Source organism: Lactuca sativa, chromosome 3 (genome assembly GCF_002870075.4).
Source record: "Lactuca sativa cultivar Salinas chromosome 3, Lsat_Salinas_v11, whole genome shotgun sequence".
In the NCBI taxonomy this organism is placed as follows: domain Eukaryota; kingdom Viridiplantae; phylum Streptophyta; class Magnoliopsida; order Asterales; family Asteraceae; genus Lactuca; species Lactuca sativa.
The window spans coordinates 42,565,609-42,588,705 of record NC_056625.2 but is presented as its reverse complement, the minus strand read 5'-3'; the positions used below and the strand labels follow the sequence as shown (position 1 = coordinate 42,588,705).

At 36.1% G+C, this 23,097-nt stretch overlaps 2 protein-coding genes and 1 long non-coding RNA gene across 3 annotated transcripts; 1 reads left to right on the top strand and 2 right to left on the bottom strand.

Moving 5' to 3' along the window:
• Positions 1-11,262: 11,262 nt before the first annotated feature.
• On the top strand, positions 11,263-12,383 carry LOC111919351 (probable methyltransferase At1g27930). Its single transcript, XM_023914942.3, has one exon. It carries the CDS (start codon positions 11,408-11,410, stop codon positions 12,245-12,247), a length of 840 nt encoding a protein of 279 aa, XP_023770710.1. The 5' UTR covers positions 11,263-11,407; the 3' UTR covers positions 12,248-12,383.
• Positions 12,384-13,621: 1,238 nt separating this feature from the next.
• LOC111919350 (uncharacterized) lies at positions 13,622-15,371 on the bottom strand. Its single transcript, XM_023914941.3, has 5 exons — positions 14,968-15,371; positions 14,379-14,482; positions 14,179-14,292; positions 13,970-14,053; positions 13,622-13,860 (listed from the first exon to the last, which is right to left on the bottom strand). Exons 1-5 carry the CDS (start codon positions 15,224-15,226, stop codon positions 13,804-13,806), a joined length of 618 nt encoding a protein of 205 aa, XP_023770709.1. The 5' UTR covers positions 15,227-15,371; the 3' UTR covers positions 13,622-13,803.
• LOC128132595 (uncharacterized) lies at positions 14,655-14,961 on the bottom strand. The gene is made up of 2 exons (XR_008230761.1): positions 14,819-14,961; positions 14,655-14,707 (listed from the first exon to the last, which is right to left on the bottom strand). It is a non-coding gene; the product is annotated as an uncharacterized LOC128132595 (long non-coding RNA).
• Positions 15,372-23,097: the final 7,726 nt, after the last annotated feature.

Here is a 23,097-nt window from a genome sequence, read left to right as displayed (position 1 = left end):
CCATTAGAATGACGAATGTTGGACTGGACTAAATGGTTGAGCCTTATGGTAAGACCTTATAAAATTTTGGGCCCAATTTGGAAAATTGGGCCATATGTTGGGCTTTGACTCATAGTTGACTTTTGGGCCTTTGGATTGGGCCTTGGGCTTGAATAAAGCTAAGCTAGAGGTAAAGTAGTATTTACCCTCAAGTGTGTATTTATGGTTATGTGTTGGAACCCAATTATTAATTGGGTGATGTTTTGATATTGACAGTTCGGGAATCTGTCATCCACCAGTAGGAGTTGTATGTTAGATGATTATCTTTGTGATATTCATCTAGGTTGCTGCTAGCTATTATGTTTATATTATAGCATGATATGATGTTATGTGATAATAGTAGTAGGGGTGAAATAGTCTCCAGTTACCGGTCGATAGAACCGAAGAGGTAGATTAGTACCCAACTATGATTGACAGATTTATGATATATGTGATATGATATTATGTGTTAGTAGTAGGGGTGAAATAGTCCCCAGTTACCGGTCGACAAGACCGAAGGGGTAGGCCAACACCCAGATATGCTACGCAGTATGTGATTTATATGTTTATGATATGCTTTTATGTGGTATCGGTAGGGGTGAAATAGTCCCTGGTTATCGGTTGAAAGATACTGAAGGGGAGGCAAGCTCCCGGTTACCGGTTGATAGATACCGAAGGGGTAGGTCGGGCACCTAGATATGCCTGGCATGGGGTAGGTTGAGCACCCCGGTATGCTCAGCAGGGTAGGTCGGGCACCCAGATATGTTTGGCAATATGTGATTGTATGGTATGTGGTATGATGGGGGAGCTCACTAAGCTTCGTGCTTACTGTTTTTAGTTTTGGTTTCAGGTACTTCATTTTCAAAGGAAAGGAGTCGGCTCGATCACAACTCATCACACTATATTTTCCGCACATGATATCCTTGGGATTACACTATGATATTATTTTATGATAACATGTTTTGATTACTGACACTTTGGTTTGACACAAGATATTATTATTATGAATGTTTTTATACTGATGGTTTTAAGTAATAACTTAATTAAAAGGAAATTTTTGGTCCTGGATTTTGGGATGTTACATTATAAACCAAAATCGATCCATTCATATCATTAAACGAATATCAGAAACCTTGTCTAAAAAGTGCATGAAAAGAAATAATGTTTCGCATCATTTCTGACAAATAGCAATAGTTAACTAAATCTAATCTAACATCACTACTAAGCATAAAACTATAAGTTCTAATCTTTGTAATAGGAGAAGATTGTTTATTGCCCAGGATTAGATTTATCCTTTCATGCTCCACCTCTTCATTTTCTCTTAGTCCTTGCAAATCAGAAAAAATGTGAAAACCACATTCTATATCAAGGACTCAAGAGCGAATAAGTTGTAAGTTATTATTTTTAATAATGTAAATACCTGTTGACGATGGCTTCACTTTTCCATCCTTGATGTCCGGTAGGTACTTGGCATTTTCATTTCCAATGGCCCTTATCATTGCAATAGACTCAAATGGCCTCTTTTGGATCACTAACAGAAGGAATATTAGAATTGGGCTTCACCTTTGGGCTATTGCTAGACGACCCAACATAGGCCTTGCCCTTCTAATTATGCTTGGGAGCACCTTTCCTTTGTTTTTCCCAATGATAAGGACAATAGTATTTATAGAGGTAGGAGTTTGATTCTTCTTCATTCCCGACTCATCTGTTCACAACAAGTTGTAGAGTTGGGCCAATGTGGTTTCTGTGTTGTTCAAATGATAAGCCAGAATGAACTGATCATAAAAAGGTGACAAGGAGTTAAGGACCATGTATATGGCCAACTCCTCATCAAAATTCAAATTTAGCCTTTCAAGGTGCTCCACGTATCTTTTCATTCTTTTCACGTGGTTGCAGATAGACTCTCCTTTCTTTAATTTGAAAGCTATTAATGCTTTGATGACCTTATACTTTTCTTGACGAGCTCTCTTGCTAAACTTTTCCACAAGATTAAAGTTCATCTCGTATGACCTGTAGTCCTCATATAACTTTTGCAACTCAAGTATCATGGTGGCAACCATGATGTAAGCAACCTTAGTCATGTCATCATAATGTTTCTTGTAGGAGGCTATTTCTTCAGGAGTAGTAGTGGCCTCATCGATCTTAACGATTTATTTCTCAAGGATATCTTCTTTGCCCTCATATCAAAGAGCCATCTTGATGTTGCACATCCAATCATTGTAGTTGGTGACATCCAATGTCACCTTGGACACGATCGAGAGTAGCGAAAAGTGGTGGGAAGAGTTTTGAGGAGCAGAAGCATCACCAAAAGTAGACATATATAGAGAAAAAATAGTTTTAGTTAGATGAAAATAATCCTTAATATTTTAACCCCTAATTAATATTCAAGGCTAGGATCCAAAATAACAATTTACAACTAAGAAGAGCGATGTTGTAATCTTATCGCAAATTTATAAAGGTAGGTAAAAACAACTCACCGATTTGAAGCTATGAAACTCCTAGATCTTTTGAGATTCATTGAATCTATCAATGACATGTTTAATCTCAGATTATGCTCTTCTATTTGTGACTGGGATACCGAGGATCACAAACAAGATGTGAATAACCATACAAATATGTGTGGTAGTCTCGATGTCATTTATCATCTCCAATTAATGTTCTGGTTAATCACACACACTAAAACAAAGGTAATTTTTGAGATGGCCATTATCACTCTTTATAGTCACTATTAGTGTCTATAAAACTTGGTTTGCAAATAAAACATAATATAATGGTAAAAAGTGGTATCGATCCTCGGGGAAATCGTTGTATTCAATCACCAATGCAATCTAATAGAACTAGTGTAAATAAACTAACTAACTACAATTAAACTAGGGGGTGTTGTGATTGCTTGAAAACTAAAAGACTTGAATAACTAAAAAGCTTGCAATTAAGCAAGATGGTGAGATACTCAAATATTGGGGAGAACTGGTTAACCAAGGCAACTCAACACAATGAACATTTTTGTGTTTATCATTAGGATTCAATATGAAGCTCATCATTAATCCTAAATTAGTTATAGCAATCATGAAGCATGATATGCCAATATTCCTCATAGGTAGTATGGAGGTTGGGGAAGCCCACAACACACATTCTTAATCAAAATCAAGGATTCAATTGAAGCAATTAAACCTAAGAAAGTTGATTAGCCTTAAGAATGAAGGAATCCCCAATTCCTAGAGGATGTTAATGCTTACATATCCATAAAGGTGTCATGATTCATAAGATAGAGATGATTTCTACCATCATAAATCCCTTGTTCTAAGTAAATTCAATGATTCAATGCTAAACCAAGGAAATAAACCAACAATTGCTTATTCAAGTACCAAGCTCATAATCAAAGTATTAAACAAGCATAAGAAATATGAACTAGAATTATAAACATAAGATAAATGACAATTAAGCATGAATCCTTCAAAAACCACAAATATCCAAGGGTTTTAGCCAAAGTTAACCAAAATAGAGAAACTAGCTACTCATGGAAACAAAATAACAATCACAAAAGTGTTTTTGCATCAAGAAACTAACAATTACTTTGAAAGATGAGAAGAATGTGTTTCAAGCTCCTAAAAATCGCCTCCAATTGTCTTTAATGGTGGAAAATCGAAGTATGTGCTGCTAGCCCTAACCCCCAAGTAAATGGTGAGAAAAATGACCAAAATGCCTAAAAGTGTGCAGTTGCAAGGGTACCCTCACAAGTGTTGCACAACTAAGACTCCACCCTCGCAAACGATGTTGGAATGATATTGGCTCTTTTTTCTCCACTACGCCACTCTATTATTCAATATTCTCTTGGTCCCCTCTACATCTCACATGATTCAACTTTGGTCAATCATCTTCAAGCTTCAAATGTGGGTAGTCCAAGCCCAAAATAAGAATCCAAGACCCATCATCATAGGCCCACTTCATCCAAGTCTTCAACTTTTTAAGCCCAACTCTTCTTTGATGGATCCGTAAAGCCCAATGATGCCTCAAAAGCCCACAAAGCCCTTCTCCAAGCTAATCCACAACCGTAACGAGCTCCAAAACCCTACAAAATACCTCATGCAAAATAGAAAGTACCCGAAATGATCCATGATAAATAAAATAAAGAATATACAATGCAATACTAATAAAAAGAGCTAAAAATACTAAAATAAACTATAAAAAAGAAGGAAATAAAATAAACTATCAGTTAACCACACACGTTCTGCTAACTACATATAAAGCATAATGTGCAATTTTATGGATTATCATACTTTTCACATTTTTACTAAAGTAACTAAGAGTGAGATTTTCAAAAAAAATAATTTAATTACTTTATTTCATTATACTTATTAATGATATTATGTCCTATCAAATCCGTTTGGCTAATGACCCCCCACCATACAAGAGAGCAGTGGTTAAGAGTGAATACCCAATGTCGATCATTTTATAGGCCACTTCCTTAAACTCCCCTTATAGTATGGCTTCGTGAATGAGGCGTACTAGTGATTTGACTTACTTATCTTATACATATATTATATTAAACTCTTAATTATACATATAGTATAAGGTATATTTTAAAAACTTTTCTAAAATACTAGGTTTAATTTTAAGTTTTTAAAATTAATATACTTTAAAATAAACCAACTTTGATTTAGTCTTTATCTGTTAATTAACAACTAATTAAATTAATTAAATCATAAGGATAATTAACAAATTCAAGATATAGGATATCTGATTACCAAGTTGAATATTCAAGTTTTAAAAAATTAAAATAATATTAACTAGAGTAATTATCCTAATCAATTTTGAATTAAGCAAAAACAATTTCACTGATCAGAGGGTTCACCACGTCGTTGCAGAACGAAGAAAACTATGGATATGAATATCCCCACGTCATGGCAAAAAAGGACCATGATGTGGTGACGCTGTAGAATGATGATTCTGCCAAATCCCCTATTCGGGTTTTGTTCAAGTTCAAGCAATGTACTATCCATTGTTAGACAACCATACGCTCTGATACCATTGATGGGTTTTACATGCAATAACGTGGATAAATCCTTATACACTTAAGGGTACACGTAAAATATTAGATCTATGTCATAACACTATTGAAGTAACATTCTATTGAAGAAAAAGAACCCAATAAACCCTAGCTACTTTCGAAAAACATAAACAAGTTAGGGATTACATAACTTTTCAATTTCTCTTGGAAGCAAGCACCAGAAATCTTGTGCCTCTGATGGTTCACACCAAAACACTAGCAATTAGGAAACTTGAAAAGAGAAGAGGATAGGCAAATTTCGGCTATTCTCTTAGATATATGAGTGATGGCCGAAACTTAGAGGCTAATGGTTCCTATTTATAGCTGATAGGAAAACCATATATAACCGTTACTTGATTAAAATAATAATATCTTAAATCAGATAATTATTTGGTTTCTTAATTATCTCCAAGGGATATTCTAGAACCCTAAGGAATCCTCTAATTTCCGGCCATCCTAGGACTATTCTAGAATCCCTTTCTTGTTCAACTATTGAACAATTACAACTTTGGTCCTTGCACTTTTAGTTATTCCAATTAATTCAAATTAATTTCTGATTAATTTTTAACTAAATATATTATTTTTAATTAATATATTATTGTCATAACATATTAATAAATTCATTTATTGCTATTTATTAATCATATAATAAATCAATAAATCAATCTCTCCCTCTAAAAGTCATCCTATTCAATTACCAGGTTTGAGTGCAACCCAAAATGACTTTGTTAATAATTCAAGTATATAGCAATTTAGTTATTGGCTTAGACACATAATCCAATAAATATAACTTTAGCTATATATAAATATGATAGAAATGATCGAAGTTTAATTGAAATTTGGCTAATTATTCTTACTTTTTAACACAATTTATAAACAATTATAGATTTACAATGGTTAATAATTAAATAGTGAGTAATGAAATATTTTTTAGTAACTAGTTTATTAATTAAAATATAAAATGTTAATTTATATATATAAACTATGAATTTAACAAAAATCAAACAAAATAAGGTATCCTTATTCGGTCAACCAAATTGAATATTGGCATAGTTGATTCGGTGATTGTAGTTTTGAGAGTTCTCGGACCTGTGATTCCCGCTAGAAGTTTGGTCTTATAGCTAGGCAACTGTGGATTATGTTGGCATTGTACGTGGCCCTCTAAGCGGTTATTTAGATGAGATTCGCATGGGGAATCGCCTTATACTAAATGGAGGTTTCATGAGCGGTAAATAGTCAGGGGTTTAATTTTCCAATTGGGTCTCATCGCGGTTGTGTACTTATGTGTGGGATAAGTGTGATGAAGATTGGCTGAGGAGGTTTAGAGCCGATCAAAACCTTGGTTTTCGGCTAAGGGTTCTATCGTGAAGCTGAAGCAAGAACTGATTTCGAGGACGAAATCTAATTTAAGAGGGGGAGATTTGTAACACCCGGAATTTTGAGGAACAATTTTGGGAATGAATCACCTTTTTGAGGATTTGAAAAGGCGTGTTGGAGGCACCAACACGACATGTCCAGATATGAGGAAGCGCATATTTTATTAAGGACAACACGACGTGTTGCCTCTTGGAACACGACGTGTTGATGCCTGGTAACGAAACCCTAATTTTCCGGGTTTTGCTCCATATTTAAAGGAATGTAGAGGCTAGGGTTTGTTCACCCTCAGCCCCCGTCAGCCCTCAAGACCTGAAAGAAACCCTAATCATCTTTCCCTCCCATTTTTGAAGCTAGTTTGGTGTTTTTGGAGCTAAAGAACGAAGAAGGTGGAAAAAGGAAGCAAAGATCCAGCAAGCAAGTCCCATTCTTCAGTTTGACACTCTTCTGGACCTTTGTAAGTGTCCAAGACCTGATTTTTATCATTCAAAGTTGTTAGATATTTAGTTTTGTCACTTTTTCTTCTTGTTCTTGATCGTTAGGATGGTTGGATCTCATAAAGTTTGCAACTTTATGAATCTCCAGGTCAATGTGACCTAGTAGTGTCTTGGATCTGGTCTATAATCAAGTTTTGATGTCATGCATATAAATTAGGTCATAAATCCTCATTTGACCTAATATGAGTTCAGTACATACATTGGACATGTATGTCTAAAAAGCACCAACCTTTGGGGTGGTTTAGGTGTTAGAATCACTACTGGAAAGGATGGACTTCAGATCGTAAGGATTAAGGGTATTTTGGTTAAGCCCTTGCTTTATCAAGCTTGTGATTTGGGTTTTTGGACCTTTTTCTGTAGTCCCAATGGATAAAGTTGGAAACTTTATCCTTCCTAATCACATTTTGGTCTAGATCTAAGCTTTGGAGCTCTTGGAGTCGAAAAGGCAGCTAAATGTATTAAGCTATTGGAACTCGGGTGAACACAGTGTGTTTGCAAGTCAACACGGCATGTTGGTTGAAGTTTTCCCAACTGTTTGGATGCAGGTGGAGCACGACGTGTTTCTTAGTCAACATGGCATGTCGGAGTCAACATGGACTCTTGACTTTGACCAAGTTTAAACTAAAGGGGTATTTGAGGTATTTTTAGTGGTATATAAGGATTGGTCTTTATTTGATGAATCGGTGTTGATTGGAGCTGAGATTCGGAGTCGGTCCTCATCAGTTCTTCAGTCTGCGATGTGAGTTTTCCTCACTGTACTTACGGGTCGAAGGCATCAAGGTCGTCCCTTTGGATTGTTATTTTGGTTTATCGTATAATGGTGTGCTGTAGTGATCCGTTAGATCTATATCCTAGTAGATAAGATGATATTATGCTTATTGATATGTAAAATCTATCTGTTTATTTGTTGGCTGGTTATTTGCATGCTTGTCTGTTATATTTATATATATGTGTCGACAAGGTGCATGTATGGTTGGGTTGAGGCAGTCCTGCTTTATGTTGAAGGCCAATAGACACATGGCATCCCGAATAGACTGAAGGCCGGTGGGGCATATCAGTCAGGCCGAAGGCCCGGAGAACGTTCCAGGCAAAAGTCCTGGTGTGGCATACTAGTCATGCTGAAGGTTCTATGAGTGTACTAGGTAGACTGTAGGCTGTGGGGTGTTCCAGTCAGACTGAAGGGCTATATGCAAGCTGTTTGCTATTATTATTATGAATTTATGATATTGTGATGCATTGGTATTTTGGGGGAACTCATTAAACTTTGGGCTTACAATTTTGGGTTATGTTTTAGGTACCTCAGAGGATTGCGGGAATGCGAAGGCGTGATCGTGCACCTCTTCGTGTTTTGTTTTATGATTTTGGGAAAAATCTGATATTAAACACGTTTTGAAAACTATTTTGTAAACAATGATGGTTTATGGATTGGTTTTAAAAGTTTAAAATTTGTCATGATTTTTATGGATGTTACACTTATGACCGACTACTCTAGGTAAACCGAAAAAAAAAATACTTAATATTGTAATATATTTCTCACTTTGTACACATTTAGTCCTTATATTGTTTTGCAAATTTAGGCACTAATATATTTTTTTGTTGCAAAAAAAGTCCTTGTTGCTTTTGTACACATTCAATATCTATGATCAGTTTGCTTTGGTTTTTCACATGAAAATCTATGTGGGACAATCATTAATGATGTTTTCGGGGATGTTGATATTTATGGTCACCGCAACCTCAGCTGTTTGATTGCTTAAGTCTTGTGTTCTGAACATCATAATTTCTTCATATGATCTCATACTTTAACGATCTTTATATTCACGTGTTCATTCATAAAGAACGCATGTATACAAAGATCATAAGTAAAAATATATTATTTTTTAACAAGAGTAATCTAAACGAAAATTATGGTAGACTTAAATATGAACGTGTGGATATAAAGATCGTTAACATTTTAGATCATATGAAGAAGTTACGACATTTAGAACACAAAACCTAAGCACTAAGCAATCGAGGTCGTAGTGGCCATAAGTATGAACAGACATGAACACCTCATTAATGATTTTCCTATATAGGGTGTCGTTAAAAGAAACCCAAAGAAACCGTTTAGGAGTATTGAATGTGTACAAAACAACAAATATTTATTTTGCAACAAAAAATATTAAAGACTAAATGTGTAAAAAATGAGAAATATTTGACCCTATTAAGTTATTTTTTCCGACTTAGCTGGAGTTAGGGGTGATAAATCGGGTCATTGTGTCGTGTTTTTGTCTGACACGACACGACACGATAAGATTTTATGTAATACGAACACGATCCAACACGATGTCGTGTTTTTTTAACTAACATAAAAATGAACTAATTAAAAAAATGATAAACATGACATGATATGACAAAGATGACATAAAATAACAATTAATTTATTTAATTAATACTTAATCATACATAACATGAAAAACACGACAGACAAATGCTAAATCGTTTCAATTTCGTGTTGAATCTTGAACACCAACACGACATGACACGATCTCGTGTTTTTTACACTTGACACGAACACGAATTCGAATTTTTGATTCGTCCCGATTTCGTTTCGTGTCGTGTCATCCATTGTCACCCGTAGCTGGAGTAGCCGGTCATAAGAACTGAATGTGTACGGTTAAACAAGTTGAAGTGCAAATATGAATGAAAAAACCCAATGACCAAATGTGTATAAATCGAAAACTATATTTTTCCCTTTTAAGTCATTTCTCTTATTGAAGATTATGAAATAAAAGGCGTTCCAAAAAAAGTTTTAATAATAAATCAATAAATTTATTTAATTAATATTTAATCATACATAACACGACAAACACGTAAAACACGACAGAAAAATGCGAAATCATTTCAATTCCGTGTCGAATCTTGAACACAAACACGACATGACACGACCTCGTGTTTTTTACACTTGACATGAACATGAATTCGAATTTCTGTTTCGTCTCAATTTCGTTTCGTGTCGTGTCATCAATTGTCACCCCTAACTGGAGTAGCCGGTCATAAGTACTGAATGTGTACGGTTAAACAAGTTGAAGTGTAAATATGAACGAAAAAACTCAGTGACTAAATGTGTATAAATCGAAAAGTATATTGCCCTTTTAAGCCATTTCTCTTATTGAAGATTAAGATATATAGACGACGTTCCAAAAAAAAATTTAATAATAAATTAATAAATTTATATAATTAATACTTAATCATACACTAAGCAGTTATCGCGGTCGAAATTTAAATAATGGTCACATACTGCTATTTGAAATCGCGGTGGTATAGCAATGGTATAGCGGTTTTTTAATATTATGTATAACTTATATTGTATATTTATACAAAATTTATGTATTAGATTATTAATACTATATATAATTAATATCATAAAAAATCATATAAAAACATAACATAATCTATATATAATATTCTAATATAGTAATATGGAAACTAAAACGTGTTAAAATGTCATCGCAGCTCAAGTCGTTCATGGTTTCTAAGTACCGAAACAGACGAAAAAGAGAAGTTTTCATTTGTTATTTTGTAGTTTGTAATTAATTATATTTATTATTTGGACTTATTAAGACAAAAAGTGTAATGGGTTAGTTAAAAAAATGAAGATTTAATATTGAAACAACACACAATCATTTTTTTTTCTTTGTCAAAGTAGCCAAATATATACGAAATTGTAAAAGCGGGTGTAGCGTCCCTATAGCGCTCACGCGGTTTGCGGTAAATAGCGGGCAATAGTGCTGCTAATAGCACCACCGCTATTCGTAAACGCTATTTCAAAATAGGGGTTCAGTAACATAGCAAAATGTTATAGCCCGCTATTGATAGTATAGATCATACATAATACGACAAACACGACAGAAAAATGCTAAATTGTTTCGATTTCGTGTCGAATCTTGAATACAAACACGATATGACACGACCATGAGTTTATTACACTTGACACGAATACGAGTTCGAAATTCTGTTTCGTCTCAATTTCGTTTCGTGTCATCAATTGTCACCCCTAGCTAGAGTAGCTGGTTATAAAAACTGAATTTGTATAGTTAAACAAGTTAAAATGCAAATATGAACGAAAAAACTCAGTGATCAATTATGTATAAATCGAAAAATATATTGTCCTGTTAATTACTTATGATATAAAAGGCGTTCAAAAAAAAAGTTTTAATAATAAATAATAAATTAATAATAAAAACGCATAAAATTAAAGAAATAGCTTTTTCAAAATTTCTCACTAAAATTAAAGATATTCTTCTTTAGTCTAGGGGCCTTTTAGTCAATAGAGTTTTCACATTCATTCACCAATGGATGTCTAACATGTGTCACACATCATCAACATCAACACTACCATTCAAGTCGATGGCTCAATCTTGAAAACTAGATAACCTGTTTTTCGTGTTTTTCTCTTTGAACCAAAAAAATAGAAAATAAATAAATAAAAGGCATGAATCTACGACCCTTCCCTGACCGGAAAATCTTCATCGCATTCTCCCTCCTTGCTCTCATCGGCGGCGGCCTCGTAGTTTTCTCCTTCATCGGCGATGGTACCAACCAACTCATCTGCACCGGAGCCTTCGACAACTTCCAATCCTCGGCGGCTTCGATGCAACTCCGGGCAATCCTCCACTACGCCACGTCCAAAACCGTCCCTCAACAATCGCTCAACGAGATCTCCATCTCCTTCAACGTTCTCAAATCCATCTCCCCTTGCAATTTCCTCGTTTTCGGCCTCGGTCACGATTCCCTGATGTGGGCGTCGTTTAACCCCGGCGGCGTAACTTTATTTCTCGAAGAAGATCCGAAATGGGTCCAAGCCGTTCTCAAAGACGCACCGGATCTCAAAGCGGTGAACGTTAAGTACCGGACACAGCTCTCTCAGGCCGACGACCTTATGAAAACATATCGGTCGGAACCAGAATGTTCTCCAACCAAATCGTACATCCGGGGCAACACGCGGTGTCGGTTAGCTCTTACGGGTTTGCCCGATGCGGTGTATGATAAGGAGTGGGATATCATCATGATTGATGCTCCGAGGGGTTGGTTTGCTGAAGCGCCCGGTAGGATGGGGGCGATTTACTCCGCCGCTGTCATGGCGAGAAACAGGAAAAAGCCCGGCGTGACGCACGTGTTTTTGCACGATGTTGATCGGAAGGTCGAGAAGGCTTATGCAGAAGAGTTTTTGTGTCGGAAGAATAGGAAGGATGGTACCGGACGGTTATGGCATTTTGAGATTCCGCCGGCGTGGAATGTTACCGACGGGAAGGGCGGCACTAGTTTTTGCTAGGACGATGAACCACCGTAGCGTTGGTGGTGTGGCTTTGTAGTCTTTTTAGTATGTTATCTTTCTATACAATCATGAGTCATGTGTTCTAAACTCTTTTTCTTTTTATTTTTGGTATGATTAAAATATCGTTGCTGTATGTTATCTTGTGGTTCGATTTATCATCTACTCTTTGCAAGGGTTTTGATTACATATTGAGGCAACCATTTGCCCACATAAATACACAATCTGTTAAGATTTAAGAACCCAAAGGAACAACTTTTATATGAGTGGTTGTGAAAAATCGAAGCTCAGATGTATTCTGAGAACCCATTAGGTGATATTTTGGTTTTTCAGGTTGAAAGGAATACTATTATTTTAGATAGAAAGTTGGGTCGCATATTTATTTCTAAAGATTGCGTTGGTTGAAGCAAAACAGATATAAGTATTTATTTTATTTTACTTTCGGATGAAAATGCAAAGAAAATTGAAGAAGGGGGTAGAAAGTGAAAAGAATTGAAAGTTGGGAACACTAGGGGGCGAATGTAACCTATAGAAGATTTCCAGGTACCTGTTCTGTCAGTTTTCCAAAAGTTTGAAAGAGGATGAAACGGAAACGTGCGGCATTTGATTTTGGGAGCTAAATTCTCCAACGATTTGCGATGGTTTCGCATTTTTATATTCTGAATACATCACTCATTTAAATTAAGTATCAAAAGCCCATAACATTTTTATTTTTCGCGTTACAAATGAGATAGATTTTAAGATACAATGGTTTAGTTAAATAGGCTATGACTTCATTTGTTTTATTTTGTAAAATTATTAGTAGATCTCTAGAATTGTACAACAATGACGTTAAGCAATTTTGTGACTTTTGGGTAAATTTTTCAACAAGATCCTATAGGTCTATGAAATTTACAAATTCACGGCAATAAGGAAAAAGTTGCTTATGTAAATTTACTATAAATACGAAATATTTTACAAAAGAAAATTATGATAAAATTTATTCATATATTTTTAACTTTTGGTTAATCTTTTGCAAACTTTCGTTCAATTTTTGAAGTACCTTCATGTTTTAAATAGTTAAAAAGAATGAGTGTTTGTTCTTCATTGCATGGAATGTGTTTTATAATGCTTGTGAATCACGTGCCAGGAAGAAAATCACAACGATAATGTAGTACAGTAAGAATGTCTTGAGGCGTACCTGATTATTTCCCATGCTATGAAAATATTAGCCTTGTCAGTTTTTGTTTTTAAAGTCATCAACTATTTTTCTTTGTACAATCAACACCACCTAAATTCTCTTGACTTATGTTTAAAAAATACTATTATCCCTTTTAATTAAATATCTGTCACGTGTAACTCTTTGAGATTGATTTTTGGACCCATTTCTTCATCTCCATAGAAACTGAATCCATATAATATAATCAAGAACTTCTAAAGTCATAATTCAAACAATACTTACGCGATTACACCACAACCTAATCTGCTAATCCATGAATTACACAATCATTCTCGTTTACAAATGTTTTTTGATCAAACAATATTCATCGGGTACAAAGAGACATTATATACACCACCTACAGAAAGTATCTCATTCGATCATCTCTCCTCATAGCATAGTATACAGCTTGAACCTTGAAAAAAAAACACAAAATATATAAATAAATAAATATATCTGAAACCTTCTTTTTGTTTTTCTTCCAAAAAGGAAATATGGACCTATAAATTATAATTAAGACCAACCTGTTTGCTAGAAACAATCTGAACAGGTCCAATGTTTACAGAGACATATTTCCCACCTGATGATAATTTCTGCTTCACCCTTCCCTAATAATAATCAATTTTGAAAGTAAGTTCAAAATTAAAATTTCAACAAACTCAATTACCTGAGTTTCAACATTTATGACATTTTTGAATTAGCAGCGTTTTAGTTATGAAGTTGCAGAAATTACCTGTGGGATTGGATGTTGAATTACAGACTCAACAGCAACAACCATGGATTGCACAAAATCATCACCTCCTGATCCAATGGCTGTAAATCCTCGAGCAGCTGGGTATATGTTTAGCTATAGCATTTAATTTCAAAAATTATAACCAATTCAAGTAGAAACTTCATGTTTTGAAGAAAAAAAAATTGTGAAGAAATATATACCATTTTATTCAGACTGAGAGACTCATAGGTGGAGTCATTGGTGATCGTTCCTCCAAGAACCATGTTAGTAGTTTTTCCTACTCTTCCTTTAGCCTTTGAAAGTTCTGAATCATATTTTTAATTGTTAGTTTTGCTAGATACAACACCATTACTACAAAAATGTAAAATGCCCAGATAATTTGTATAAACTCATAAACTGTAAATCCTTAATGATGATCATGAACATCAAAATACAACATAAATTGATACATAAACAAACAGTTTTATGGTCTGTGAAGTGTGATCTTCAGCATTTAGACAGTCGTATGTGAATTAGGATTCCATGGTAACTGAAAGAATAAGAAGCAATAAAAGTTAAGAATACTGAATACCCCCTTTCTGTTTCATACAATAAGACCTAAATTTTGATTGTTCATACGAAATTGATTTGAATTTCTTACAAATTCATTAAAATCTCCGGATCCTAAAATGATTGATCGTCGTATTTCCAAATGAAGAATTCAGATTCTTTATTTCACTCCCCACCAAAACATATGCACCACTCAAACCAAAAAGAAAAACAGAAACAGTTTGCTGTAAATTGATTGACCTGAAATGGCCTTGAGAATAGCTTCTTGAGGGGGCTCCTGTTCATTCTCCATAGATGAAGATGATGGGTTTTCGTTATGAGAGCAATTGAGCTGATGATAACCTCGTCTTCGGAAATTGAAATCGCGAACCCTCGTTGCGATTCGACAGCCACATCGTAAGTTGGGGGAAACCGAAGGTAACGAACATGAGGTGAAATTGAGGGACGATTGCCATGGCTCGGGGAGAATTAGAGCGCTGAACACTGCTAGACACCCCATTTTATAATCGACTTGATTAAAATCTAGAATCTGATTGAAGTTTTATGCATCCAAGAAAGGAAGAAATATTTTGGAAGCAATTTTGTTTGGGTGTTTCACTGTTTTGTATAGCGCGGTAACTTGTCCTTCGCTCCCTCTATTGACTGTTGATAATAAATGTGGTGTCATATTGATGTTATTGCCCTTTCCGCCGTAGGGAAATAACTTGCCCTTTTGTCAGGCGCTAATTTTTTTTTTTTTTTAATATATTTAGACAATAAACTTTTTAGAAATGTTTACTTATAATTATTATAACCGTCTGCAGCAAATTAAATCTAAACATAATCGGTCATATGTGAATATTTTTAAAAAGTTCGTTATATAGATAAGTACAAAAAAATAGTTATCCAGATGTGAAAATACTGAAAATGTAAGAGTAATTACACGAATGGTCCATCTGGTTTGGGTAATTTATGCGTTTGGTCTCTAACTTATTTTTTAACTCGGATGATCTCTACTGTTTATTTTTATGCGTTTGGTCCCCGTATTACCTCAAAAGAATATTGTGCCTGTTTGACAAGCAGTATGAGGGCAAAGGTGGCGAGTGTCCGAAGACTGAGTGACAACGTTTTGGAGCTTAGAGTCGGGTCGATTGTTATGGAGATCGCGATTAGGAATTTAGGGCATGAGTGGGAAACGGTGGGAGCGTGTGGGAGGTAATTAGAAAGGAGAAATTGAAAATTTTAGTCTTCATCTCTTATCTATGTAGAAATCAAAAGGGGGAAAATTTTCGATGGGAGGTAATCAAAGTATAAGCGAGGTTTTGTAAATTTTGGGGAAAACATTTCCTGTTAACAACGAAGAAGGAAGGATTTTTTTAATTTTTGGTGATGATTCACACAAATACATACTCATCAGGAAAACATGAATTGTAGAAAATTGGAAAAACGGAAAATGATCAACATTTTTGGTGGTGATTCTCACAGATACATACTCATTAATGAAGACGAAAGGATTTTTTAATTTTTGGTGATGATTCTCATAAAGACATACTCATTCAGGAAAACATGAAACATGAATTGTAAAAAATTGGAAAAATGGAAAATGATCAACATTTTTGGTGATGATTCTTACAAATACATACTCATTCAGCATGCCACGTCATCAAAAACCGACATGTCATCATGCCACGTCAGCAGGTAACCGAGTTGACAGGTCAAGTGGTCAGAATTGTAAAAAATAGATTGTCTTCTAGATGTCGAGATTGCTGATGATAGGTCTGTTCGAGTTGCGGGAGTTCATCGGGGTTGTACTCTCCAGTTATTCAGCAAGAAGTATTCAGTTGATTTGGTTCCCATTCCTCTGCGTAGGAACAAGGTTATCGTGGGCATGGATTGGTTGAGCCCTAACGGGGCAGTGATCGACTGTGAGCAGCAGTTACTTCGGGTTCGGACCCCAAGTAGGGGAGAGTTGGTGAGCCATAGCGTGGGCCGATTATGTGTTCTGCAGCGAGGTCCAAAAGCTATTTTCAATAGGGTTGCTCGGGTTATGTCGCCTATGTCATGGATACATGGGATAAGGGTAAGGCGACCGTGGATGATGTGTCGATTGTGTGGGATTACCCAGATATATTCCCGGAGGATCTGCCTAGGGTGCCTCTGGAGATACAAGTTCAGTTCATGATTGTGTATGCCCAACGTACTCTTGCTACACCCAGTGTACTCAGGGATACCCTAGTACGCCCAACGTACTTCCCCATACGCCCAACGTATGCGGCTTAACCCAAAATCGTCCAAACTTCAAACGATCATAACTTCTTTGTTCAACTTCGATTTCGACGGTATATATCCACATAAAGGTATTGAGGAGCTCTACAACCCTATATAATTACTTTTGAATTAAAACACATCGAATTAAAATCCATAATTCATAAAAGAAGTCTGAAACATTACTTTTCCCATTTTACCCTTTAAATCCAAAGCACAAACCGAAATCTTATATTACATAATATACATTACCCACATCTAAATGGGTCTAAATCTCTCTTTCCCAAAGCCCAAAGCCTTAGGATACTTGATCTTCGAGTCACGGCCCCAAATTATGAAACAACCCGAAACAGGATGTTACATTATAAAATTGGAATTGGTTGTTTTAGATGTTTAGGCTTATTAGTTTGAGTGCATATAAGATGAATTGATAAAGTTCGTAATTGATAAGTTAAAGTGCTTGTATTTATAAAAGTAAAGAACTAAAGAGTTATGTTTCTTTATATACTTGTGAATATAATATAATATAAAAAGTACGATGCAATAATAGAAAATAAACAAAATTATGATGTTATAATTAACAAAAATGTGATACTTTTGTTAATTATAACATTATAATTTTGTTTATTTTCTATAATAACATCATACTTATAATATTATAACTTTGAATAACTATATATACAATATATATTTTAATAACTATATATACAATATAATTTATATAGCCTAAATACAATCTAAGTTTCAATAAATATATATACAATATACTTTTTAATAATAAAATAACAACGATCATCGATAAGAGTTGGATCGGAGAGAAGCGGATGTCTTCAAAATACTTGGAAGGTCTTAAAAACTTTATGAAGATTGCTGAGAAACGTGTCAACTCTAGAGACAAAGTGCGTTGCCCATGCAAAACGTGTGTGAATTCGTATCGACATGTTTTGCCTACGGTTTATGCCAACTTACATGACATTGGTGTAACACTTGAAATCCTGGTATGTTTATTATGGCCCTTATGTATTTGATAATTGCAATTTGGTCCTTATGTTGTACGCGGGGCATACCACATGGTACGCTTGGCATACAAGTTGCAAAGCGAGTACGTGGGGCATACCACATGGTACGCTTAGCGTACTCATGCGAGCATCCGGACATGTACGTGCAACGTACGTATGCGTACCTGACATATATTGAAAACACTAATGCCGAGTATAGACACTATATAATCATCATTATGGCTTTTGGAACCCTTATTTCTCAGCCTCCTCGGACCTTTTAGCCCCATATTCGAAAACCTAAACCTCTCCTGTGTATTTTGAGCTCATTGTGTCCATTTTGGTGTGTTTTACTCCATATTAAAGAAGTAGAAGCTTGGTGCAAGGTGGTAGATCAAGGAAGAGCTTGTGGATATCGACCTTTTGCTTCATTTCCAACTTATTTGAGGTAAAAATCTATGAACTTGATCAATGGTGGCTTAGATCTATTATGTATGATTTTTGTCCCTTTTTGGCCCATGAATAGAATCTAGTTGTTTGATACCACTTTGCGAGCTTTGAGTTGCCACACTTGGTGTTTTTGAGGTTCTAGATGCATAAAGTAGTCACCTTTATGGTTTAGATCTATCCATGCATGATTTATGGCCATTTTATGAAAGTAAAGTGTTATATTTCGAAGTTGGGTTCTATTGGGGCATGCAAAGTCACCAAGTCAGTGACTTTATGGTTCTAGATGTTGATTATGACTTAGATCTGTGATTTGAGCTTTTGGTATTAAGCATTAAGTGCTTATTATGGACATGGACTTATTAGGTGAGTACGCATGGCGTACAAGCCGTTTAGCATGTACGTTTAGCGTACAACTGAGTATGCCTTGTATACTCAGTCTGTTGGGCTTCGCAGTTTTAGGCTTCGGTTGGGTCATTTCCATGGACCTTGTTGCTTTGGGCCTTAGTGGGCCATCTAAAATCAAGCATTTGGGCTAAAAGGTTGGACTAGGGAAAATTATTGGGACTTAGGGTAAGGTCCATATAGGGTTTGGGCCCAATTTGGAATATTAGGCCATAAGTGGGCCTTAGAGGATCATTTGGTTTTAGGCCTTTTTGGTTTGTGAGTTTGGGCATCAGTCTTGGTTCAAACTAGGTCACGGGTAAAATGGTCATTTTACCGCAAGTATGGATTATTGGATATATATTGGAACCCAAGTGTTAATTGGGTGCTATTTTGTATTGATAGCTCGGGGATTCGTCAGGACAACAGCTACGGATTTTCTGTAAGATTCAGAAGTGCGAGGTGGGTTTCCTCACCATGTATAGTTGGTCGAAGGAACCAATGCTGACCCATGATCTGATATGTTAGAATACTCATTGTCTGTGTGACACTAGTATGTGTATGTGGTTGTATGCTTTCTGGGTGGGGCCCGATGATTATATTGTATGTTATTATTTGTTATGTGATATGAATTGTATGTAGGCAGGGCTCATTATGCGAGTTAGGGCGGGGCCCGTTATACTTATTTGTGTAACATACGGAATCCTAGGTATATTAATGGTGTGTTTATTTTGGGGTTTATTGAGTGACTCGACGAGTTGTGAGTCCAATTTGTCGAGTATAGTCGAGTTGACTGCGTGGGTTTCATGAGCGGACTCGATAAGTCGAAGACCCGACTCGCCGAGTAGGTGCTATGTAGTGAAACCCTAAATCCCCGGGTTTAGGGCCTATATAAGGGAACTTATAGCCTCATTTGCGGATCATGAGTTGCCTAACTTAACTGAGAGAAACCCTAGTCGCCTTTTTGAGCTAAAAGAGAGAATGTTGAGCTTATATTGAGAATTTTGGTGCATCTTTGGAGGGGAAGAGAAGGAATTCAAGGAAGTAATGAGAAGAGGCTGTTAGATCTGTTGCTTGTCATCCAAGATCTTCTGTAAAAGGTGAAAAGTTCATACCTTTATCATTCATATGGTTAGATCTCTTGATTTTGGAAGGTTAGGGTTTATGCCACCTTTATTTGGGATTTCGAGCTTACAGAGTTGTTTTGAGGTTTAGACCTTAGATCTGGACCTTGTGAGGTCCCTAGAGTCCAAAGGTCCCAACTTTATTCACCCATATGAAGGATATTGTGCTTAACACATTGTGAGAGCATGTTTTGGTATGTTGGAGCAAAACTACCATGCATGAACGTAAAGATTGAAGCTTTACATGACAATGGAGTCTTAGGATGCTAGATCTAGTGTTTGGAGTAGTGGAGCTGCTTTGAATCGTCTGAATGAGAAATCAGATTGAAGGGACTCGCCGAGTCTATGAGCTGACTCGATGAGTCGGCTGGGGTTTTTCCACGATGAGTTGGACATGGGTGACTCGACGAGTCAAGGTGGACTTTCGTGATATGACATAAGAAACAAGGGGACTCGATGAGTCACACAGATGCACTTGGCGAGTCGGGTCAAACATGGACTGTTGAATCGAGTTTGACTTCTGTTGACTTTAGGGTTTGGTCATACATGAGTAATGGAGACCATGGAGGGGTAAAATGGTCTTTTACCCAATCCAAGAGTTAGAAAGAGAAAGAGATGGCAACCTTTTGGTATTAAGTATAAATAGAGTATTAATTAGAGATATTTATCCTATGTGATAGGCGGAGGCTAGTTCAGGATTTCTGTGTGCGATATTATTACTTGTTAGCTTTCGAGGTGAGTCTTCTCACTATACTTACCATGTGTGGTATCTTTGTGTGACTGAGATGTCTTATGTGTTTATCTATGCATTGTGATATTCTGCATTATGTCTTTGTGATTTATGCTGAGTATTATTATTATGAGCTTCCGGAGTTAGGACCGAAGGGTCCACCCGAGTTATGGGACTGGAGGGTCCCACTGAGACCCATTGACCAGAGGGTCTTATCTGAGTATAGCCATGAGAGGCTATTGAGATGTGTGTGGTATTTTGGGGAACTCACTAAGCTCCGTGCTTACCGTGTTATGTGATATGTGTTTCAGGTATTTTTCATGATATCGGGAAGGCGCCGACTCGATTGTACACACAAGAGAAAGAGTTATGTTTGGAGGATCCTGGATTTGTGATAAATAATTTTAAATAAAAATGTGTTGATAATTTGTTACTAGTGATTTTGAGGAAATGTGACATATGTTTATTTGTGTTTCGAAATGACAAATTGGTTTTAAATTTTATGATGTTACAAGTTGGTATCAGAGCCTTGGTTTGAGAGATTTGGATGCACCTTCGGGTGTGTCTGGACTCAAACTGAGGTTTTTAGAAAAGTTTTAAAAAGAAAAGATTTTATTAAACGAGTAAGAGTTCTAAGAGATAAACGAGAAGAAGCAGTGTGTACAATCAGCTAGATCCCAAACGGTGATTTCCCAAAATACCCTTACTTATTTATTTGTGTCATGAGTTGTTATTGAGATATTAGTGATTGATACTAGAAGATAGGCTAGGTATTTCATATGTTAGGGCTAGAGTTGCCTGATTTGTGATTCCTTAGCCTAGGGATTGTCGTTATCTATTATGTGCCTTGAGTATGTGCTAAGTAAGAGTATCTAGCAGGAATCACTTAGAGAGGGAGTTCTGAGTCGAGAAATAATCTAGGAGAGATACCTAGATGAGCATTGAGGAGTCTGCTAAGAAGAGTAATTAGATACCATGAGAGGTGAGGTAGCCTGAGTTCAGTGATGCCTTTTAAGAGCAAGTATAGCAAATAGAGTTGTAACCTAAAGTGGTTTTACGTGTTGGTGGAGATTATTCGACGCCTGAATGCTGCATGCTTTGTGCTTGTGGAATTCTTAATGATGGGAGTCAGCTACTAAGTGAATATGACGATATTCAGGAGGTAAATGGGTGGCATCATAAGGAGTTCTTCAACCGCCGATGGAAGAGAAGTGTGAGAACCTAGGAAGAGCCTAGGGAGTGTCTGTAGTCAGAAGAGTATGCTGATAGAGGAGAGTATTCGCTGGCTAGCGACCGAGTATATCGGGATTGGTGATCGAGAATGGTTGAACAGCTACTTAGGAAATCTGGGATGATCCATGTGGAAAGTATGGGTAGATGTGGCAGGTAGTATAGGCACGTACTACTGAAAGTAGAGGACCCATACTCGAAACAAGGAGAATTCCAAAGGTTCTAAGTAGCAAATTGAGAGGTGATAACATGGTTCAGGTACCATGATTTGTGGCAGATTGAGAGGTGATAACATGGTTCGGGTAACATGATTCGTGGCAGATTGAGAGGTGAAAACATGGTTCGGGTACCATGATTCATGGCAGATTGAGAGGTGATAACATGGTTTGAGTACCATGATTCGTGGCAGATTGAGAGATGATAACATGGTTCGGGTACCATGATTTGTGGAAGATCGATAGGTGATAACATGGTTCAAGTACCATGGTTCGTGGCGATTAGTGCTTCAGAGTTTATCACTTATTCCTGTTGGATTAGTGTCTAAGTCCATAACTATTTTGGTATGTACTTGACCCGATGGTGCATGGTCCTTTTGGGTTGCCTTCACCAAAGCAACTTGATAGGATGAATTATGGAGAGAAAGGATTAAATATGATTTATTAATATATTATGGGAATACTATATTAAAGGAGAAATCATATTATTTAATTAATATTAGTCAAGAATTAATAAGAATTAAGTTTGTGACTAAAAAAGATTAATTGAACTTAAGGGACTGGAATTGTAATTATAAGATAATTGCAATTGGGCCATGGATTGCCTTATATTATAAGGTTGGACAAATTCTATGGGGAAACCCATTGGAAATCGTCCAAGGCCTTTAAGGAAAGGAGTCCATGGGTTGCTTAGGGCTTAAGCATATAAATTAGGGTTTCCTTGTTTGATAACCCTAATAGCCTCACTATTTAAAGAGCCCTTATGCCCCAAAAACGTGGACAAGCTTCCTTCTAGGGTTTCCACACGTTTTGGGCAGCCTCCTTCTCTTCTCTTCTTCATCCTCTTGCTCTTGGTGTTTGTGAACCATTAGAGGAGTGACATTTGTGACTCTAAGCTGTCTAAAGTCATTACAAGGAGGATTTGAGATTGTTATTGCTATATAACAATCAAGGTATGATCTAAACCCTAATTATATGTTGTATTGATTATCATATGC

Coding starts and splice junctions, on each gene's coding strand:
- LOC111919351 (XM_023914942.3), top strand. CDS start 11,408: ATGAATCTACGACCCTTCCCTGACCGGAAAATCTTCATCGCATTCTCC.
- LOC111919350 (XM_023914941.3), bottom strand. CDS start 15,226: ATGGGGTGTCTAGCAGTGTTCAGCGCTCTAATTCTCCCCGAGCCATGG. Junction 14,054..14,178: donor TTCAACATCCAATCCCACAG/GTAATTTCTGCA, acceptor GATTATTATTAG/GGAAGGGTGAAGCAGAAATT. Junction 13,861..13,969: donor AGATTGTTTCTAGCAAACAG/GTTGGTCTTAAT, acceptor TTTTTTTTCAAG/GTTCAAGCTGTATACTATGC.